This window comes from Ursus americanus, chromosome 7 (assembly GCF_024610735.1).
Source record: "Ursus americanus isolate L20-20 chromosome 7, mUrsAme1.1.p, whole genome shotgun sequence".
Lineage (NCBI taxonomy): Eukaryota > Metazoa > Chordata > Mammalia > Carnivora > Ursidae > Ursus > Ursus americanus.
Genome location: NC_142133.1, coordinates 85,057,824 through 85,080,182, shown reverse-complemented (window position 1 = coordinate 85,080,182; position 22,359 = coordinate 85,057,824). Strand labels below are relative to the sequence as shown.

The window sequence follows — 22,359 nt, the reverse complement described above, 5'->3', positions numbered from 1 at the left end:
TGTGTCTCTCTGGCTGCAGGTGAGGTCAGTACCACAAACCCTGCCCTCCGCCCGGGTACCAGGTGTCCCCTCCCCCTGCCTCCCCTCCCCCTGCTGTCACACCCCTGGAGCCTGTCACAACAGAGCACCTCTGCACGTGGCTGGGACAGACGACCCCATGTCCTCCAGACCTGAGCACTGAGGACCCCATACTAGCAATGGGGTCCTGCTACCAGACCACCACTCACAGGCCGTCTCCAGGTTTCCATGGCATCGGGCATCTGTGCCAACAGGACCGTCCAATCTGCACACTGATTCTTAACCTGGGACCTCAGTCTCCACTCATGTGCACATAAAACTCACTGAGGACCCGACACAGACATGCCAATAGGAGAAAGCTCTCTGGGCCAGGGAGGGCAGACCAGTCATTTTCTGCAAGACCCTACAGGTCCTTGGAGAAGAGCCCAGTGTGGTGACCCTCAGTGGGTGCCCTTCGCCACATCCTGAAGAAGTGGCTTTGGAACAGGACCCGAGGTCTGAATTCTTCATGACCTTACTCCTGAGCCCCCTCCAGACCTACGATCTCTGCGGCTGCTCCGGGGACACCGTGCCCTCCACAATGGTACCTGCAGCCCACAGTGAGCTCCCCAGCCACTGGGAAACCGTAGAACAGCCCCATGTGGCCGGGCCAGGGACAGGCCACCAGAGAAGAGCCACCCAGACAGACTGCTCCAGGGAGCTGGAGCAGATGTCCCCCCTGCAGGGTCTCGGGAGCAAGAACGCCGTCTGTGACGTGGGATGTGCAGGGACGCTTACCTGTTCTCTGAGGTCTGTGATGGTCTTCTGCATTTCCAGAACGAAGTCCTTGAAGTCATTTGTCCCCGGCACTTGTGGGCGCTCACGGGAGGGGGCTGTGCCATTGACCGGATGCTTTCTGTGTTTCCCGATGCTGCTTGGGGAGAAGGAGAAGCCACCAACAGACCTCGGCATGTCATAGGTGGCCACAGAAGCCCCCGCCCAGCACCTAGGGCCCTGTCCTGGAGATGGCCGTACCTCGGTGTCCCCCCGGAGCCCGCTTCCCCGGTGTGCTCGTCCTCCTGGTAGCTGAACCCCAGAGACCGCCTGCCTCGGAAGTGGTGCGAAAACGCGTTGAACTGTCCCCTGGTCCTGCAGTCTGAAATGAGCGTTCGGGGTGTCAGGCTGTAGTTCGAGAGACAGCGAGCACATCCTCGCCGACGTCACTGAGCCTTCACGGCACGCCTATGACGCAAGCCGTGGCCTCGTAGTGGGCAGTGTCTGAGGGGCCGCCTGCGCGTCCCTCCTCCCTCCACGGGCAAGACGGCCTTGGGACCGCATCCTCCTGTCCCAGGAGCCCCCCAACCTCGCCTGGGCTCCCCACCGACAGCAGGACAGCCTCCAGCTCCATGGACGCGCCACACCCCATCCTCTCAACCCCGTGCTGGCTTCCAGACTCACACCAGGGGGTCACCTTCATCTGTGGCCGGGGTGCAGCGGGCACACACACCGGGCTCCCTTGTCCCGCCTCCAGGCCCTGCTCCACCTCAGCTCCCTCCCACCCGGCCACGACTACACCATCCCACAAACACCCGCGTTCGCTCCAAGCCCCATCCGCCCAGGACGGGCCTGGCTGGGAACATGGCAAAGGCCACACATGGCCCTTCCTAACACTGGAGTGTGCACAGCCGCGGCGGAAATCCCTGGGAAGAGAAAGTACCGGAGAACAGGCTGACGCCAGCTGTGCGGCTGGTCTCCTCCCCCGCCCCCTCCTCGCCCTTTCGCCGGGTCTAGTGGCCTGTGACCACTGCTGTACAGCAAAGGCAGGGACCCGAAGCCCCCCACGCCCGTGCTAAGCATTCAGCTTCCACCTGAACCTGGACCCAACTCCTGACATTCCAACACTGACGCGGGTTTACCGCATCAACGCACCGGACCCCAGAGACCCCGGGGCCACACTGTGCGGGAGGAGACATGCGCGCTGACGCTGAAGCACTTTCCAACCCAGTGGGGTTCGCGGCTCGCAGCCCAGGCGCCCCTCGGGGGTACAGTAGGAGCTCCCTTCAAAGACGAAGGGCCTTTGCCTTCCACGCCCAGAAACATTCCCATTCTCACACCTGCCCCCACTGGACAAATGTGGAATTCACGCTCCGGCTGGATAACCCGCGTCCGGGTCACCAGCGGTGGGGCGAGCCGCCTGGCGCCACCTCCTGAAGCTGCCCCGGGAGTCGCCGCGGGTCCAGAAGAAGGCGGGGCCCAGCACCTGCTGTGCAAAGTGGGGGCCAAGGGGCTCGGCATGAGATCCCTGCCGCAGGAAGGACACCGTGTGCGTCCACGATCACTTCCCCAATCTTGCCCACACACACTGGAGCCATTCAGGACAGCAATACGCGTCCGCAGCTTCCTGGGCTATTTAGAAAAAATGTGGTGTATTCCCTCACACACACACGCATGTACACACGGACACACGCATGCACATGTGTGCTCGTACACAGACACCCATATCCTGGGAAGAGAACAGTAATAGAACAAAACTTCAACAATGGATGAATCTGATGAAATAGAGAAATTCTTTGTGGTGTTTTAAAATTAACACAATTATTTCAAAACTGTGTGTGTGCATTTGTGCCCCATCGATCCCCACAAAGGGGTAATTCATAACTTTGATAAAAGACAAAGAAAGTGCCCACTCGGGCATCATTTCTCAGGGTTCTCCTGTGGGCGAGCCTCACGCCTGGTCTCCAAATGCACTGATGGGACCCTGCGGTGAGCCCAACGCGCGGACGGGACCCTGCGGTGAGCCCAACGCGCGGACGGGACCCTGCGGTGAGCCCAACGCGCGGACGGGACCCTCCGGTGAGCCCAAGCGAGCTGCTCTGTTCAAGTGGACTGGAAAGTAAATATCGGCCGACATTTAGTCCTGTCAAACCTTAATTCTTCTTTCTGCTGTATTTTAGACGTGGCTTTTCAGCTACAGGACAGAGCTTACGGAGCTCCCTTGAACCTGGGCATCTCGGACCTGGAGGAAACACGTCCAGGGGAAGGGAGGTCAGAAAGGCCTCAGCAGGCGCACGAGGGGAGAGCGGCCCCAATGACGCCCAGCTCTGAGTCCCCGTCTCTCCCGGGACTCTGGCTTTTCCGAGAGAAACCACAGAAAACCCAGCTCAGCCCCGATCTAAGCAGCCGGGGGGCCTGGTGGCGCTATCAGGACATGAGCTTTGTATCCCAGAAGAACTGGCCTTTCCCAAACTCTGCTGTACCCACGGAAACGCAAGCTGAGCTGACAAACCAGTGAGGATATTTCTAAAAAAAGGTAAAAAAAAAAAAAAAAAAAAGCAAACGCAGAAACAAGTTTTCCTTAGATGTAGTCGTGAGAACACAGATGTGTAGGGACATGGGGCGTGCGGTGAAGTCCGCGCTCATCTTCGTACAAATCCTTGTATTACACACTGCGCGTGCCACACACCCGGCTCAGCACCCACCCCGTACACGCGCATCGCACGTTCACCTGAGAGGATGGCCAGACGGAGGCAGACAGACAGCCGGACCCGCGCGGCCACCCACACGCGGACGTGGCCGAGGAGCAGCAGTGCGAACCTCCAAGCCGGATTCTGACGCTCACGGACACCACGGCCGATTAAAAGCAACTACCAGTGAGGACGGGAGCCCGACCAGAACGACTCCTCCGGGAAAAGGAGGTGGGAGAGAGGCAGGTCTGCTCTGTGCTTCCCGTGCGCGCCGCGTGGAGGTGGGAGGAGCTGTCCCCGCGGCGTCGGGCCCTGCGGGTCAACCGCCTCCGGCCGCAGAACAGCAGGGTCACATGGGCGGCTCCAAACACGCCCCAGCTTCATTGACGTCGGGTCTCTGATCGCGGTTTGAATCAAGCCACAATTACATTCAGAGCAGGAAATGAAAATCGTGGTGAGCCACAGCGGGATTTGTGAACGCAAGGGCGCTGCGGGGTGAAGGGGGCGCCCCAGCAGCAGGGACCCGCCAGCCCCTCCGCACGCATCCCCAGGCCTTGGCGTGGACAGCGGGTCCACGCTGTGACCTTTCACAACACAGTCGGGAGACGTGTGTCATCACAGGCGTCTGGGACACGCAGCGCATGGAGTCTGGTGAGCGCCACTCTTCCTGGGCAGTCCAGTCACGTGTCCTCTGCGGGTGCCGACACATGACACTCATCCCGCACAAGCACTCGTATTAGACACACGTTAGGTGTTAAGGAAACAGCAGAAGCCTGCCTGATTACGCTTATTCCTGCCTCCGGTGCACAGAGCTTGCCACTGAGTTCCCACAGCCAACAGCACCACGTCGGGCCCAGCTCCTCACGATCGGAGCGCCCCCGCGTGGCCACCCCCGGAGCTGTGGCACATGGGAGGCCGGGCGCGCACCCCCGCACACGCGGCAGGACCCCGAGACACGCACCTTCACAGCAGTCCTGCCACACGCGCAGGTCCACCCTGGGGACTTCGTCACAGCTGCCATACCCGTGGGGGAACTCCGCCACACGGAACACGTCCCTCTGCACACGTGTGATGTTGTCGGCGTTGTCACACAGGATTCTGGCCAGGGATGTCTGCTTGATCTGCGTCAGCTGTGCCGGGGAGAACACCCCCGGGTTTTCATACCACAACCTGTGCTTCCGCGGAGGGGGAAAAGAACAGACGTGGGAGGTGAGCTAAAACGTTCCCCAGTCAGCCCCGCCGACGACACGGGCACCACCTGCAGCCCCTGGGTATCACTCACGGAGGGACTCAGACATGGCTCAGCGTCCCCACTCAAGAAACAAAACAAAACATCTGGACTAACAGCGGCAGAGGCTCAGCCGCTCCGAGAAGCCAGCACAGGCCACTGCTGGAAACCACGGCGTGGCGCACAGCCCCGGCGGACTCACCGGGGACCACCCTTCCCTACCGCACTCAACACTAACGACACTGCATTACACCTGAAACTTCAACGTTGCCAGGAGTTCAAATCCTCCGAACTCCCGCAGTGGTTGAACCCTGCAAACTGTCTGTTCCTAGGAACAGACACGTCCTAAGTGGAAGGACACAAAAGCATCCGTGAGCAGGGCCATGTAATTCTCGGCCGCAGTGCGAGGGAAGTCCCCACACCAGGCAGCTGCTCACGGACACAGCGAGGGGCGGAGACGTGCCTTCACTTTTCACCTGGACACAGAGCTCCACCAATGGCTCCTTGCCTCCTCAAGTCCCCAGAAGCCTGCATTTAAGAGCAGAGGCTCTCCCCCGTGGCACCTGCCTTCACCTGTCCCCATGGCACCCGCCTTCGCCTGTCCCGTGGCACCCGCCTTCGCCTGTCCCCGCGGCACCCGCCTTCGCCTGTCCCCGCGGCACCCGCCTTCGCCTGTCCCGTGACACCCGCCTTCACCTGTCCCCGCGGCACCTGTGTTTACCTGTCCCCATCTCTCAAGCGCTTGAACTGCGTGCTCAGCAGGCACATCAGCGTGGGCCCCAGTCGGCTGCCGGGGACCAAGTCTTCCACCATGAGGGCGGGGAACAAGTCAATGTTGAGTGGGGATCCGTACAACCTACAAAACCGAGCAAACAGGTGAACCTTACACCCGCTCAGGAAAGCAGATCGTAAATAGAGCAAACGTAAGAGAAAGTCCTCACGTTCTATTCCTATTTAGCATCTGTTAGACCTTTTGTTAACAAAGAAAATTCACTTTGATTTATTTAAAGCATCTCCATTATATTTTTAAATTTTCCTGTGCTTCCTGCGTATATACACGTGTATAAAACACATGTGCACGTTTATTATGAGTTTAGAAAAACCAAGTTAATATAGGAAGAAAATTAAACTCACACCTTTTCTACTCAGAAATAATCACACTTGAGAGTACAGCGTACACCCTTCCAGGTTCTTTTCATAAATACAAATGAACAAACTTCACATAATTAAAAGCAGACGTTCAAAAGAATAGTCGTAACTCTGGGATCCGACTACTTATTGAAAAGACGTGCGCGGCAAGGAGCTAGTTACTCAGCAGGACTGGTACCGCCTGAGACGGCAAGGTGTACGTGCCCTAGAATGAGCTCGCTCATGGAATTCTCGCAACTCCGGGGAAACGCCAGCAGGGCAGGGCTGACAGTGCTGTGTCACAGCCACCCGGGCGGCGCTGCAGAACGCACGTCCACTTGCCTTCAACGTGGACTCGCAGCTCGGCTGGGTGTTCTCAGCGCACCGCCGGCTGCGAGGCGCCGCGGCTCAGTCCTCAGGGCGGCGGCCGTGGAAGACACAGGGTAGCTACTGAGTTCGGGAAGGGAGGCTGGCGCTCCCTCCCGCTCCACGCCCTCAGCGGGACCGTGCGTGGAAACAGCCGTGCGGCGTGGTTCCCGGGGGAGCCGGGCTGGGAGCCGGTGTAGGAACCCAGAGCCCCAGCTCCGCCAGCACGCCTCCCACGACCCCGCTGTTGACGCGGGTGCAGGAGGGGACACAGCCAGCAGGCAGCACCCGACGCCGGCCAGGCCCTGCTTCCTCCCCTCCCTCGGGCCCTGAGGAAGGTCCTGAAGGCCTCTCCGCCCCTGAGGTTTCCAGAGCCTACGGGCCTCGACCTCAGGTCCCCTTTCCCCGCTTGGTTGGCGGACAAAGAGGAAAGTGAATGAGCGACGGGGTGTTCCATGAATGAGGTGCCATGTCTTTCATGGCGTCTCCAGCACACGAGGCGTGCACCCCTCCATCCGCCAACGACGCTCGCAGAAGCACTAGCGCCTCTGGACTGTGGCGAAGGACAGAAATACGGGGAAGTAACCTGTGTCCGTGTGGACAGGAGCCAAGGAGACTCTTTAAGCATGTGGAAAATAGACCGTTCACATAAATCATAATCAAGCGACACGGGGACAAGGTCCGCCCCGTACCGTGGAGGACCAGCCACACGCGCCGGCAGCCCGGAGCTGAGTCTGGTGAGCGCCCGACACGCTGACCTCAGGAGCACACCACGCGCTCCTCCCCACGACTGACACCACACGTAAGACGTCACCCTTCTGCAGAAGGCACGGCGGCTCCCAGCTAGCGAACGCCGCCCCTCCGGCGCTGAGAGTAAGGGATTTACTCCGCGGTGGACGGGACAGTCCGGACACAAGCAGACTGAGTCCTCAGGAGGGGCTTTCCTTTTTCCGACAATTCCTCCCAATGCGAATGAACACAACCGAAATACACAGTGACCTGTGCACTGAATTCACAGGACCCAGGACGATGAGGGACAATGACGGAGACACTCTAACGAGCGGATGTTTCCATTAAAGGAACTGGAATGATGGACGTGATAAAAGTCACCACAAGAAGGGCAGCAGTGACCGCAGAGAAAGGCTGGGGCTGAGCGTGCAGAGAACTGCAGGTCGAAGGGGCCATCCCGCGCGGAGCCACAGAGCGCCACGGGAGGGCTGGTGTCAGACAGCAGCCCCGATCCTCCTGGATCAAGGCCCCTAACCTCCCTGCTGCCCCGAGGTCTCCAGGGGCCCGGCACACCCTCGCGGTCCCGCCACCGCAGCCCCCGGCACCTGCTTAGAAGCCCGCACACTCGCATGAGGCCTCCAGCCGTGGTCTCCAGACACGAAAAGGAGGGGCCGGCAACTCCTGCCCTGTGGTACTGGGCACGCGTGGCTGCCCTCTGCCTGATAGGAGCGCAGGAGCTCCCTCCAAAGCCCATTATACCCCAGCGGGGCCCTACCCTCCCCCGTCAGGCCCCGCCAGACAGGCACACTGGACACCCGCGTGGCTATGGCCACCAAAGGTGGCCCCTCCGTAAGCTCCACCCCCTGGGGCTCCTCTCCTCGGACTGCGTGGGTGCACACACACACTCCAACACAAAGAACAACGGCCACGCATGCTTGGGGCCACGACTCTCGGCTCTCCTGACCTTTACAGACAGGAGACGCCCAACTCACCGCCTCAGCTTCTCCCGGATCTCGGGGTTCTTGATCTCATTCTTGAGGTCCTCGAAGGTGTGGGCGGATGACAGGTTGCAGTAGACGCGGTATTCGTGGTAGGGCGGGATGCCGTGGTCCCGGCCACGCTGGATGTTGATGGCAGCCAGGTCCAGGGCCACCGTGTGCGCCATGGAGAAGAGCCGCTCCGTGAGCTCCGTGTTGAGCAGCTGGGAGGGCACGCGCATCTTCCCCGCCACGCCGAACAGGCCCCGGAGCAGCGGGTCGATGCCGCCCTCGTTCACGATGCGGAAGGGAGAGAAGAAGGCTTTGTGCAGGGGGACGTGTCCCTGCGCGATGGGCTCGAAGTTCTCGTCCAGCCGGTAGAGCACGGGGTTGATCAGCGTGTGGCCAAACCGGAAGGCGGCCGTGGCGAAGGCGTTGACGATGCCGGCGTTGACACCCGGGTCGTAGCCGCGGTACTCACCCAGCGCCTTCATGCCGACCTCGCCCAGCACCTTGGGCAGCCAGTGCCGGTAGGTGATGTGCTGCATCTGCGCGCCCACGAGCTTCCTCGCCTCGTGGTAGACGGTGTCACCGTCCCAGTGCGGGTTCAGCGCCAGCAGCTCGGCGGCCACGCGGTTGTGCTCGCGGAACCAGAGCGTGTGCATGCTCGTGAGGCCCAGCTGCTCGTTGGCGCGGTGGTCCCCCGCCAGGAAACAGGGGATGGGGCTCTCGTTCTCGTCCCGCATGCACTCCGTGGGCGGCCCGGCGGCGAAGGGTAGCAGCGGCTTCCCCGACCGCTGCACGATGCCCTGGCGCAGAAGCCCCCGGTGGCTGGCCAGGTCCCGGATGGCACGCGCCTCGTGCTCCGTGCTCCCGTAGACGTTGGAGGCGTCGATGTAGGAGGTGAGCTGGTTGATCTGCTCCCGCGGGTACACGGAGTTCATGAGGAGCGACGTCATGCCGCTGCCGCACACGGGGCTGGAGCGCACAAAGAACATGCAGCGGGCCCCGCTCCGGACCCGGGGGTCGTTGGCGGGCACGGCCACCGAGAAGCACGGGGGGTCGCTGCTGCACACGGAGCTGCAGTGCTGGCCGTCGGAGAAGCGGGCCTGGCTCAGGGCCACCACCGTGGAGTCCAGGTCGTGGTCCAGGAACTGGCCCCACTGCATCAGCATGTGGGTGAACTGCGGGTCGGGCGTGATGGTCTCCGTCCCGATCAGGGAGGTGGATACCAGCCGGGGCATGGGGAGCGCGTGCCCGTGGTACAGCCGGCCGGCGTCGATGCCCCGCGGGGTATTGAACCCGTTCTCGTACACGGCTTTCAGCAAGCGCTCGAAGGCGGTCAGCGAGGCGCCCCACATGGGGTGCTGCAGGTTGTTGCAGGTGCCGTCGTGAGTGCGGTACTTCTGGTGGAAGCACATGTCCGAGCAGTTGTTCACGCGCCGGTGCGCCGTGCAGCCCGACAGATTGGCGATGAGGCTCAGGTACTGGGGAGACACGAGGTCGTTGTAGTGGTAACCTGCAGGGGAGAGGGACGCAGCTCACTCCCTGGACTCTGGGCAGTTCAGGGGGACGCTGGGGGGAGCCAAGGGAGGGGACCCGTGCGTGATGGGCGGGGACAACCCGGGGTCCTCAGCAAGGGCAAGGGGTCCCAGCAGGAACAGCTGGGAAGGACCTCACCTGCCCCAGGGCCGACTCGGGGGGCTGCCCGAAGAGCCTCGCACTCACGCAGGGGCACACGTGTGCACACACGCACCCTGCACCCACATGCTCACACGCAGGGGCACGCAGGCTCACACACGCACCCTTGTGCCCACATGCTCACATGCAGGGGCACACGTGTGCACACACGCACCCTCGTGCCCACATGCTCACACACAGGGGCACACCTGTGCAGACACACATGCTCGCACCCACATGCTCACACGCAGGGACACACGTGTGCAGACACACACGCTCGCACCCACAAGCTCACACTCGGGCACGCGTGTACACACACGCACCCTCACGCCCCTCCCCTACTTATTTCCCTGCTCAGAGCCAATCAGATGGACTCTGCTGAGGTTTAAAGGAAGTGAGCCGGTCCCGATTTGTGGGGGCGGCATCTGAGCGACCCCCCAGGGAGCTGGAGGTGGGGAGGTGTCGCAATCAGAAGTGGGCACTGGCAGACTGCGCGAGAGGGTTCGATTAGACCTGAGAACTCCGGCAGCAGCCCCTCCGGATGGGCGGAAGGGAGAAGGGGATGTCTGGCTCTGTTCACAGTGAGCTCGAAAGTCCTAGAACTCACAGTGGCCAGAGGCTCTCGGATAAGCCCGGTGGGGAGGCGTCCTCCCGCCCTGTCCCTCTCCCCACGCGGTGGCCAGCGCCAGCCCCCAGCCCAGGCTAGACACGACAGGCCTCCTGGTGAGCTCAGACGTGCTCGGGGTACTTTGAGAGCTGCCCAAACATCACTGATGCGATGCGGCCAATCTCGCCTTCCTACAAAACCGGGTGGGCCGGTCACTGCAGCGCATCCGTAAGTTCTGGATTATGCGCTGTTCTCCGCGAATTCTGCAAACTGCCCTGACCACTTCCGACCACACTCGTCCACTGTGGTTTGCTTTAGAAATGAGAAGTATCTCCAACGAACTACCAGTGCGGGTACTGAAATGTGACGGCGAGTATGCACCTGAGAATAAGGGAGCCGACGAGAAGACCACCTCCTGACGCAGAGAGATGCCAGGAGGACTGTTTGCGGAAGCTCAAACGCTTTCCTCCACGGTGAGTTAGGGCACCAGGGTTTGTGGGACCAGGACCCAGGGACCCTGGAGACCCCCGTCTCCTGTGCACGCCTGGAGCCTCTGGAGGTGAGACAGCCCCTCCCCAGCCCCTCACCTGGTCCTCCATCAACGTCCCCACTTCACTAAGTGTCACCTCCGGCCTTCTGGCCCCTGATCACCTCACCCCTCCACATCCAAGCCACAAGTGAGTGTGTCACCTCTGCCTTCCGGGCGCCAGGATCCACCCCACTCACCGGTCACCTTGGTGCCCACACTTTCCTCTCTCTTGGGCCACCCCACGAATACCTGCCACCCCGGCCCCTCCTGGGCCACCCCACGAATACCTGCCACCCCAAACTCTCCTGGGCCATTTCAGGGATACCTGTCATTCCCCCAGTGCCCCTAACAGACACCTTCTTGGTTTCCCGCACTGCCCTTCCCCCTTTGTGTCAGGGCCCCCCGATGACCTGATCCAGGAGATCAAGAAGCCCTGTAGCTCCCATGTCACACAGACCAAGCCAAGACCATCCTCTCGCCCCAGGAGCCCCTTCTGGTCGAGCACCCAAAACTGCCCTCATGCCCCTTCCAGCGCGTCTGCCTCCTCCAGCCGTGCCAGCGGCCCGCTCACCCACAAATACTCCAACCACACCCCGAGCCGTGTACCCTGCTGCTGGGACGCTGAGTGATTTTAGTTTCTCCTCTCTGTCTCGGGTTCTGCCTTGTTCTGTAAGCAGCACGTGTCAACAGGAGGTGAGCACACTGTCCTGCACGAGGGACGGCGGCAGAGGAGCTCTGCTTCTCTAAGTGGCTGCACGAGGTCTACGGGCCACCTGCTGAAGCCGCCACGGCCACATTTAACACGTGAACGATGAACCCAACGAAGGAAGGGAGGCCACAGCAAGAAGAAGGAGCACCGCGCAACCCCACACACCCTCCACACGTGGCAGGGCGTGGTCCTTTACGACCGATGGCCGGGAGCATGGGGAGGCGCCACGGGGTGAAGGCCACATGTCCCACGTGTCCCTGTCCCCATCCCCGGGCCTGAGGAGTAGAAAGTGCGTAACACAGGCAAGTGGAGAGAAGGCGCGGCCCCCACGTTTCTCCCCAGGGAGCGCCCGCGAGGCCAGGCTGGCCCGTCCGTGAAGCAGTGGAATCGTCCTCGATGGCCCCCGACCCCGCCAGAGGCCCCCGCCTCCAGAAGAAGGAGGCGCCACGGTGTGCACGTCTACACGCCAGCACAGGGAAGCTCACCCCGAGCCAAGCCAGGGCAGGACTGAGGACTGGCTCAGGCACCTCTTCTCCTCCCAAGAAGCAGAGAGGGCCCCGTTCCCATGTCCTCACGCCGCACGCTCGGATCTAGCAACACACAGTCCCTGAACGACATCTCCGTCCTGACGGGCAAGACGGGTCCCTGAAGACGACTCGGAAAACCCTGGATGCCTCGGAGCATGACCCCCGTGAGCTGACAGGGTGCAGGCGCTCACGGAAAGCTTGACGGGATGCTTTCACACACTAGAGACCCGGGCCCTCTAGCACCTGCGAGCACTGCTCCCAGCTGCTCAGCACGGCCCAGCCCGCGGGAGGGGGTCAGGCTCCCGCCGTCCACATAGCACCCAGGCGGCCTCGGCAGCCCCCTCACAAACGCCCAAGCACCAGGAGCCTCCTTCCCGACAGCCCACAACACTGTGTCCCAGGTGCACAGCCTCATGGGTTAGCGGCTGGCCCGCCAGGTCACAGGGCCCCGACCGGCCCGGCCCAGGGGTCAGGGCAGTGCCCGTCCAGCTGTACGTGGCTTTGCAGGGGACCCGAGGCGGCCGCTGCGGGGCCCAGTCAGCCCAAACCCTGTCCTCACACAGACATGGGGATGCAGGAACGGCTCCCAGGAAGGCCCCAGAGCCGTGAGGCTAACGCCCAGCCCTCGGGTTGGGGGGACTGACTTGTTCCGTTGAGGTCGACCATCAGGCCGTGCTGCACGTGCTCCTGAATCAGCTGCAAGGTCCGCTCAAATATCTCTCCCGCGCGCGCCTGCTCCACGGTGTAGGGGTCCCGCGGGTACCGGAACAAGGCCAGCAGGTCGTTGGGAGACCGGGGACGGCTGTCAGGGGTTGAGAGCAGACAGGGAAGAACAGAACCACCTCAGAAGGACAGGAATCACTCACGTCCAAGAATGTAACTATTGCCACTAATATTTCTGTAGCTACTTTTCTAGAGACGCGACAGATCGTACCTTACTCATCCCCAGTGGAAGGCATCGAACACAAACAAAAACAAAGACACTGAAAACAAACAGTTACGTCAGCAGAGGAAACACAGATAATCCGTTTTAGTTACGACGCAGAAGAAAACACTTTGGAATTAGCTATGCGAACGAATACACTAGGGCCTGAGATTTTGTTCTTGCCAAATCACTCAACAAGCCAATGGAACGAGTTGAGATTTTCTAAAAATGTCTCATTTGTGAATCCTAGTTCCACTTCTATGGAGAAAGGACGTGTCTTGTTGTTGTCCGAACCCCGCAAAACTTGATGCCAACATCGATTATGACTTTTAAATTAAAAGGTCTTCCCTCAGATGAAACAGGTCACAGCCTGTTCTACCCCAGCCAGCGGAGGTCTACCCGCCTCCGCCCCCCACGGTACCTGTCGAACAGGTGTGTGCGTGTTGAGTTGATGGCTCTGTCCACGGTCGCAATCGCTTCGACAATCGACGTGGCCACAAACGGGTCCCCATTTCGACTGACGTCAGGAACTGGGAAAACATGAAGTCGTTCGTTCCCAAGAAAAGGCCTCACTACGTTACTCATGCGATGGCGTCTGGACGTGACATCGTTCAGACGTAAGGCACGCTTCCCCCAGGTGTTCTCTCGCACTGAATCTTCAATGACACCAGAAGCCGTTTTCAAGCAGCATATGCGAAGTGTAGACCTTAATTTCTGAAATCACACGACACCCCACAAGAACACGGGAAAAGTACTTCCAACGGGAAACAGGGAAGTTCTAGCAAAGCACGGCCGCGCAGGGACGGGGCGGCGTTCAGTTCCTAGTGGATTCTGTTCTTCCCATCAACGGCCAAACCCTCCTGGACGCCTGGGCCTCCAGCTGCTCTTCCCCTCAAAGACTCTGCTCCCTGCCTTTCCCGTCTCCTCTGGACGGATTCCTGTCACAGCCGTGGGCAGACCAACACACACAGCCGCACACACATGTGTGTGCATCCACGCACACGGCTGAGCTTGCGACCCTCTCAAGCTGTTCCTGACGTTCTTTTCTTCCTTTTTTAAAAAAGATTTTATTTATTATTTGAGAGAGAATGCACGCGTGGGAGGAGGGGCAGAGGGAGAAGCAGATGCCCCCCTGAGCACAGAGCCCGGTGTCAGGGGAGGGGGGCTCCATCCCAGGACCCTGACATCATAACCTGAGCCAAAGGGTCGGCTTCACCGACCGAACCACCCAGGGGCCCCAGCTCCTCACTTTCTACTTCCCTCTTCTCCTTTCTTCTCACTAAATACCAGAGTTTGCTGAAAAAAGTCACGCTGACCCAACCAATCTTCCACCCTTGTCCCCTGACGCAGCCGGTGCCCAGCTCGGCAAGACACGCAGCTTCCGAAGCAAGTGGTGTATTTTCCCCTCGACATACTCAGCCTTTCCACAGAATCTGACACAGCTGAAAATGACCTTAACACAACGCTGCTTTCACTTGGTCTTGGGTATACTTCCTCCAGGCTGGGATATACTTCCTCCAGGCTGGGATATACTTCCTCCCGCCTGGGATATACTTCCTCCCCCCTGGGATATACTTCCTCCAGGCTGGGATATACTTCCTCCCGCCTGGGATATACTTCCTCCAGGCTGGGATATACTTCCTCCAGGCTGGGATATACTTCCTCCCGCCTGGGATATACTTCCTCCCCCCTGGGATATACTTCCTCCCCCCTGGGATATACTTCCTCCAGGCTGGGATATACTTCCTCCAGGCTGGGATATACTTCCTCCAGGCTGGGGTACACTTCCTCCCGCCTGGGATATACTTCCTCCAGGCTGGGGTACACTTCCTCCCGCCTGGGATATACTTCCTCCCCCCTGGGATATACTTCCTCCAGGCTGGGATATACTTCCTCCCGCCTGGGATATACTTCCTCCAGGCTGGGATATACTTCCTCCCACCTTGGATATACTTCCTTCAGGCTGGGATATACTTCCTCCCACCTTGGATATACTTCCTTCAGGCTGGGGTACACTTCCTCCAGGCCGGAATATATGTCCTCCAGACTGGGGTATACTTCCTCCAGACTGGGATATACTTCCTCCAGACTGGGATATACTTCCTCCAGACTGGGATATACTTCCTCCCGCCTGGGATATACTTCCTCCCCCCTGGGATATACTTCCTCCAGACTGGGGTATACTTCCTCCAGACTGGGATATACTTCCTCCCCCCTGGGATATACTTCCTCCAGACTGGGGTATACTTCCTCCAGACTGGGATATACTTCCTCCAGACTGGGATATACTTCCTCCAGACTGGGATATACTTCCTCCCGCCTGGGATATACTTCCTCCCCCCTGGGATATACTTCCTCCAGACTGGGGTATACTTCCTCCAGACTGGGATATACTTCCTCCCCCCTGGGATATACTTCCTCCAGACTGGGGTATACTTCCTCCAGACTGGGATATACTTCCTCCAGACTGGGATATACTTCCTCCCGCCTGGGATATACTTCCTCCCGCCTGGGATATACTTCCTCCAGGCTGGAATATATGTCCTCCACACTAGGGTATACTTCCTCCAGACTGGGATATACTTCCTCCAGGCTGGGATATATGTCCTCCAGACTGGGATATACTTCCTCCCACCTGGGATATATTTCCTCCCGTCCAAAATATACTTTCTCCCGCCTGGGATATATTTCCTCCTGCTCAGAATATACTTCCTCCCACCTGGAATATAGTTCCTCCCGCATGGGATATACTTTTTTCAGACTGGGATATACTTTCTCCTGCCTGGTAATATACTTCTTCCCATCTGAGATATACTTCCTCCCACCTGGAATATAGTTTCTCCTGCATGGGGTACACTTTCTCCCACCTGGGATATACTTTCTCCTACCTGGGATATACTTCTTCCCGATTCCTCATACCTAACAAGGGCTCCTTTCTAGGGTCAGGCTCATTCTCTGTCCTCGTCTGACAGGCACCCAGATCTGACAAATCACCGCTCTTGCTTCCTGATGCCCACTCTTCCTTGGTCCTTTCTGGGGCGTCTGGCAGCTTCCTCCTTCCCCGCCAGATGCCTCCCGCGAGAGCGGCCCGGTGTAGCTGCAGTCGTCTGTCTGTCTAAGGCTGCCCCTGGGTGATCTCGTGGGCGCCACGGCTTAGATACTCGCAAACCCACAGCACCAGCCCTGACCTCTCCCTGAACATCACCCGTGGCTTTTCGACCTGCGGACACGGAACTCTTGGTATGCCTCTTGCCTGGCCTGCCCCCACCCTGCTCTGTCCACCACGTCGGTGACTGGTGCCCACGTTGCCAGGCCCCACCCGCGTCCACCATCAGCTGGCCCGTCCGATCTGCGGCGGCATCACCAGCTGTGACGATGGCAGCCACCACTGTCCTCACTTCCTCCTCCACACCTCACTGTCCCTCATGGCCAGTGTCACCGTTGAGGACAGGAGACGGCTCACAGACCCCCTGCTCAGAATCTGGAGGCTTCCCACATACGTGGAATAAAAACCAAGCCACGGCGTGGCCAGTAAGGCCCCGGACCAGCCTGCCCTCCCCGATTCTGCCACTGGCCTCCGGACTTTCGGCTTGTCCCGACCTCAGGCTTCACACTGGCCATTCCACGTGGCTCTGCTCAGAGTTCGCTTTCTCGGGTGTTGTCTCCGACAGCCTCCCCCGACCCCCACTCTCATGGTCGATCACTATTCCAGCCTTTTCTCACCCCCATCCGCCACCAGCATCTCTGCGCTGAGCCAGAAGGCGCCACCTGACTCACCCCTCGGGCCCCCGACAGCGCCTGACACCCGGCCCTGCACAGAGCCCGTTGCAGCCACCCCTGCACGCTCCGCAAACCCAGCCCACTCACCACTGTCGGTGAGCCACTCCCCACGTCTGAAACGTGGTCTAACAGCCTTTCCCCAGGCACAACCCCCACTTCAGTGTGTCTCAAATGGACCCAATGTACTAATTTTTGGAACCTAATATTTTTATGCCATGTGGTAGACAAATGAGTCAGATAATTTCACACAATTCTAGGACTCCAATTATTTCATTATTACACATGACTTGGATTTGTTGTTCTCTAAACAACGATCACAAAAATAATCTGAAAACATTTACCTACCCTTAGAAGAAATAAAGGAAATTCACCAAAATGTTAATAGCGGTTATTTCACGGAGGTGGGATCGTGCACAGGTTATTTTTTAATCTCATATATATAACTAATTTACATCAAAGTAACATTATATTTTAGATAGAAAAATTGTTATTCAAAAAACAAAAAATCATAGAATTCATCAATTGACTTTTACGTTCATTCCATACACAGTATATCATGGGAAAATACATATTTCCCTAAAAAAACCCCAAACCAGGCTCCCAGGTATTCCCTTACTGTTCACACCTGGTAAGCACCTGCAGGCATCGGGCACTGGGGGGTGCTGGGTGCACAGACCCACCAGACCGCGTTCCCACCTGGGGCGCCCACAAGCCCGTGGAGAAGGCGGGCGGGTGAGCTGTGGGAAAGGCAGCAGCACAGACCCAAGTGAAGGGCCGTGGACACTCAGGAGGGGTCACCCAGGGTGGCGCAGGGGAAGCTGGACGGGACTGCGTGGGATGTGTGGGGGTCACATCTGAGGCTGCGGGTTTCACCCTGGCACCACAGCTCGCAGGGAGCATTGGCGACACGTCACAGGACCGGCCCTTTCAGGAAGACCACGGCCGTGTGCAGACGGGACAGGTGAGGGAGGCAGGTGAGGGGCAAATGCAGAGGCCGGACCAGGGCGGCTGTCAGGGTCCAGGGCAGGGAGCTGACCCTGATTAAATACGCTCATCCCGGGAAGACGTGCGGCCCCACCCAGAGCTAGAGTTAGCACAGCAAGGGGGCACCGGCTCGTTCAAAGCCACAGCCGCACCACACTCCTGCCAAACGGGGACTGTAAATTACACCCTTCGAATGTGAGTGGGTTTGGGTCACTGCCATGCCAACCACTAAACCCTGCTCACGGAGAGCCTTGATCACAGGGCGTGTGACCACAGCGGCCAGCAGCCTTGGGGCCGCAGCAAGGCGCGGCGGCTGCCAGAGTGAGTGATGCCGGGGCCCTGGCGTGTCCACACCCCCGCCCCCCGCCAACCAGGGACACGCTGAGTCCCGATAGACGCCGAGTCTGCAAGTGCAATGGGCCGCGCGCCCCCTCCCGCCTGAGAGCCCACGCCAGGGAATGTCCACACCGGCCACAGGGACTCACCGCTCACGCTGAGCACCATGCTGACCGAGGCCTGCCCGATGGTGTTCCGGGCCACGCACTCGTAGCGGCCTGCGTCCGCAGTCCCAACGTCGTGGATGGTCAGGAACCCCTCGGGGCTAATGTGAAATTTCCCACTTTCCGTCACCTGAACCCCATCCTGGAGCAAAGCAGAACAGAAATGATACTAGGACTGAGACCAAGAAGCAGAAGTGGTTTTACGTGGGGTGGAGGGACTGCTGCCAGGACCTCACCGATGGACATGGCGAGAGGCTATGCTCAGAGAAATCCAAAACTGGAGAGAAAAGGAGATTTAGTCCAATTTACTGAGAGAAACTTTTCTTAAACTCCTTTGAAAGATCCACAAAAGATTAAGACAGAGACAGAGTCTCCTGGATTCTCCAGGATCGGGGGCTGGGGGCCCCCGGGGGTGCGCACGACAGTGGGGAAGGCACAGTGCGAGGGCACCCCGTGACGAGGAGGGCCCTGGGCAAGGTCTTCTGGGAGACAGGACACCCGAGAAGGGCAGTCGACAGGCCCGGCCGAGGAAAGGCGAGAATAAGCCCACAAGGACCGCGAGATGGCCACGCGTGGTCCCGGCAGAGGGCAACTGAGGGCTGGCAAGCAGTTCTGGGACGTGGGCGAGGGACGGGGTGGCCCCCAGAACTCAAACCTACCTGTGGGGGCTCCCTGCCTGTGGCCACCCTGTCCTCCAGGGACCTGTCCTTTCGAAACCCTCGTTCATAATGGCTAAATACCGGAATGCAATTTTGTGTTGGGCCTCACAAAAGCAACACAGAAAAATGGAGTAACAACAAAAAACCTCCACTGCTGTTGGGGCCGTGGATCTAACCGCAGGGTTCTCTTTGCTGTTGTCACTGAGAAGAACGTGAAAAGGAGAATGTCGGGTTTGTTTCTGCCTGGTTTTGTTAGTAAGGAGTCCACAGCGTGGTTTAGCTCGGGCTACGGACGGTGCGGAGAAGCCACGAGCTGGGGGCAGCTGCCACGCCCGTGCGCCCGCCCGCGGTACCTTGTTCCAGGTGATGACGGGCTCGGGCTCCCCCTGGGAGCTGCAGGGGAGCTGCACGTTGGTGCCCACCTCCACCGTCATGTCGCTTGGGATGCTGGCGAACACCGGCGTGACTGCAAGGCAAGGACACCCAGCTGACAAAGGCGGGGAACCCGGGACACTTGTCATTCGTCCGAAAAGCTTCCTGGGAGCACAGGCCCCATGTCCTCAGCCAGGGCAGGCCGGGGCACTCTTAGCCGGCATCACAGAGCTCTGTCTGCACAGAGCAGGGGGGCTGGAGAGAAGGGGGGATGGCCTGCCGGCGGCCCGCCCTCCCCCTGAGGGGCCGTTTCTCAAAAGCAGACCACAAGCCCTCACCAGCTCCTGTCCCGAGCACTGAGCTCGGGCTGTGCACGGCCTGCCTGTCCCAGAGGCAGGTCTGCACGAAGCAGTCCGTCCGCCGGGAGGCGCCGGCGCTGCATACCTCTGGGCTGCACGGTCAGGTGGGCCACGGCCCTCTGGGAGCCGATGATGTTGACGGCCTGGCACTCGTACTGGCCCTGGTCGTGCAGCGCGACAGCCGAGATCCGGAGCGTTCCCGACGAGAGCACGAGGTGCCGCCTGTCCACAGACAGCTGGCTTCCTGGAAGGCATGGACACGTGGTCGGCCACTCGGCCACCGTGTGACGGGGTCAGAGGCAGGACTCGGGAAGGCTGGGTTGAGCAGAACTTTTTCGCAGCAACGGAACAATGGGACAGACCGGCCTCTGCCCGAGTCAGGGCCAGCAGCTCAGTACCTCCCAAGTGACTTTCCATACAAGCCGATGCAGCCAGCTCAGGGACAGACAGAGCTGCCCGGCCTCCGAGAAACTCCCCAGAAGTGCGGGGAGCAGGAGAGAGAGAGAGAGAGGCAGGAGCCAGGACATGGGGTCCACTGGGGAGGGGTCAGGGGCTGGAGCAGCCCAAAAGCACAGGACACCCCAGCGAGGCGCTAGCCCGGGGGACGCGGAGGGCCAGGTGCTAGGTGGTCACGTACCCGCCCACCCAGGGCGCTCGCTCCTCAGGGGACGGAGGCAGGGAGCTGCCCTCTGGCTCAAGGCAGGGCCCCTCGGCAGGTCCTCAAGGTCAATTCCAGGACAGAGCCCTGAGGCCACCCCCTCCAGACCCTCCCAGCCAGGCCGCCAGTGTCCTGGGGTAAGTCTGTCTTCATCAAGTCATCTGACCAGCTCACCAGCTGGAGCAGGACGGGGGGGGGGGGAGGTCGCCCCCGAAGAATCCGTGTGATCAGCCGTCTGACCACGGATGGAGACGGCATGACACCCACAGAATAAAGTGACACTGAGCTTCAAACATATGCTGTGACAGTTTCCAGAACGTTCTATCCTACCTGCTATGAAATTTCATCAAGATGCTAATTGAAGGAAGACACAGGGTCCACCTGGGAGATGGGGCCGGACAGCAGAAGGCTGCCCGCACTTCTCCGCGTGTCCTGCACCGTAGCCGTGGGCGAGGCCTGCGGCCAGAACACGCAGACACGGCCGTCCCCACCCCTGGCTCACGTGGGCTGGGGCCTGGGCAGAGGCCCAGTGTGGAGCGCATCCCAGCTCTCACCTCCTTTCGTCCACGCGATGACCGGCTGTGGGTAGCCCTTGGCCTCACACTGGAAATCGACGGTCTGACCCTCGATAACAGCTCTGTCTGCAGGGGTCACGGTGAACTGGGGAAGAGCTTCCGGAAGGGAAAACATTGGAAACAACATTTCAAAGACAGTTTGGGGTAAAGATGCTGCAAGCTAGCGTCAGCGTTAGCGCCCTGTAGGTGCCGTTGCCCCAAGACGACGGGCCCCGCCACCGGCTGTGCCGCAGGGGGAGGGCCTGCGAGCAGGGACGCCGGGCAGGGAAGGCCATGACAGCAGAAAGAGCGTCAAACGGAGGTGTTCCCGGCATCCTGCCGGCGCCTCTGTAACTCCACGCGGCCGGGGGCTGCACGGCTGGGAGGGGGCGGCGGCGCCCTGCTTCCGCCCGTGGCGGTGAGGCGAACCCCAGGTCCCTCTGGCTGTCGGACCCAGTTAGCACCTGGAAGTGGTTAAGTGTCACATAACACAGTGGCGTGGGGATGGGGGCTGCTTCATGGCCGCTAGGCCAACAGTCACACAGCCCCAAACCCAGACTGACTCCATCCGCACGAAAGGAACGACCAGACCGCAGGCCTGCGTGGTCACGCGGGCAAAGGAGGAGCCGGCAGGACGGACCCACCACAGACCGCTCGTGAGGCGGCTCCCCTGCAGGCGGGAGGGGTCGGGGAGGGCAGAGGGGGAGGGAAAACACTGACTTCTCCGTAGTCTGCACTTTCTCTGAGAGCTTCCACACAAATGCCCCGCTTTGCAATTTATTTCTAAACTAAGAATCGATCAAGTCGGTTGGGACGTGTGGAAACACAGGGCTGGGGTCTTAACACTACAAGCACTCTCAGCATCCTGGGTCCAGAAGCTGATGCTCGGGAACCGTGAGACGAGGGCCAGACTCTCTGATGGAGCCCACACACGCGTGCACGCCCACCCACGTGCACGCCGACAGCATCCACTCGCCAGGCGCCCTGGTGCCACAGGTAACACAGCCAGAAATAAGGCCCTGAAACAGGGGCCTCCTGGAGCTACCATTACACCTGCATCACCAAGTCCTGCACCAGCCGTGAGGTGTGGGGAGCACGTCGCCGTTGCAGGGTGGGGACGGCGGGTGGGGCGGGGCCTCTGCAGGGAGGGCTGCGGGCGAGGGTCTGGGCGTGTGCTCGGACGGGCGCCCTGACCCACCCTGGACGATGATCAGGGCCGTGGCGTGGATGCTGTCCACGCTGTTGGAGGCGAAGCACGTGTACTCCCCGCTGTCGTCCTGCAGGACGTTCTGGATGTAGAGGCCGCCAGAGGGGGTGATGCTCACGCGAGGGTCCTCGGGCAGCGGCGTGCGGTCCCCTCTGGTCCAGGTGATCCGTGGCGGGGGGTGGCCCGTGGCGCTGCACTCCAGCGTGACACTCTCCCCGACCAGCACCTCCGTGTTCTGTGGCTGGATTACAAAAGCGGGTCGAGCTGTCACAACGAAACACAAGTTCTGCATTAATTTCGTCCAGGTTACCGACGGCGTCTTGCTCGGGTTTTTCTATCTTCCTTCCGTCTGAAGCCCTTAAAATAAGTAAAGCAAACACGATTGAATCAGAATGTGCTCTCGCCTCCTTTCCCGTGCAA

The 22,359-nt window shown here is 60.0% G+C and overlaps 1 protein-coding gene across 3 annotated transcripts in view; it reads right to left on the bottom strand.

Moving 5' to 3' along the window:
* PXDN (peroxidasin) overlaps positions 1-22,359 on the bottom strand; it is a 69,882-nt gene that overhangs the window by 4,362 nt on the left and 43,161 nt on the right. For all 3 annotated transcript variants that reach the window (XM_045788889.2, XM_045788890.2, XM_087863900.1), the window contains 12 exons: positions 21,931-22,203; positions 20,733-20,849; positions 19,606-19,764; positions 19,143-19,255; positions 18,116-18,272; positions 13,288-13,396; positions 12,586-12,743; positions 7,905-9,408; positions 5,411-5,545; positions 4,423-4,631; positions 1,033-1,153; positions 796-928 (listed from right to left, as the gene is read on the bottom strand). In XM_045788889.2, coding sequence (XP_045644845.1) covers positions 796-928; positions 1,033-1,153; positions 4,423-4,631; positions 5,411-5,545; positions 7,905-9,408; positions 12,586-12,743; positions 13,288-13,396; positions 18,116-18,272; positions 19,143-19,255; positions 19,606-19,764; positions 20,733-20,849; positions 21,931-22,203 — 3,188 coding nt within the window. The remainder of the gene's footprint in view (positions 1-795; positions 929-1,032; positions 1,154-4,422; positions 4,632-5,410; positions 5,546-7,904; positions 9,409-12,585; positions 12,744-13,287; positions 13,397-18,115; positions 18,273-19,142; positions 19,256-19,605; positions 19,765-20,732; positions 20,850-21,930; positions 22,204-22,359) is intronic.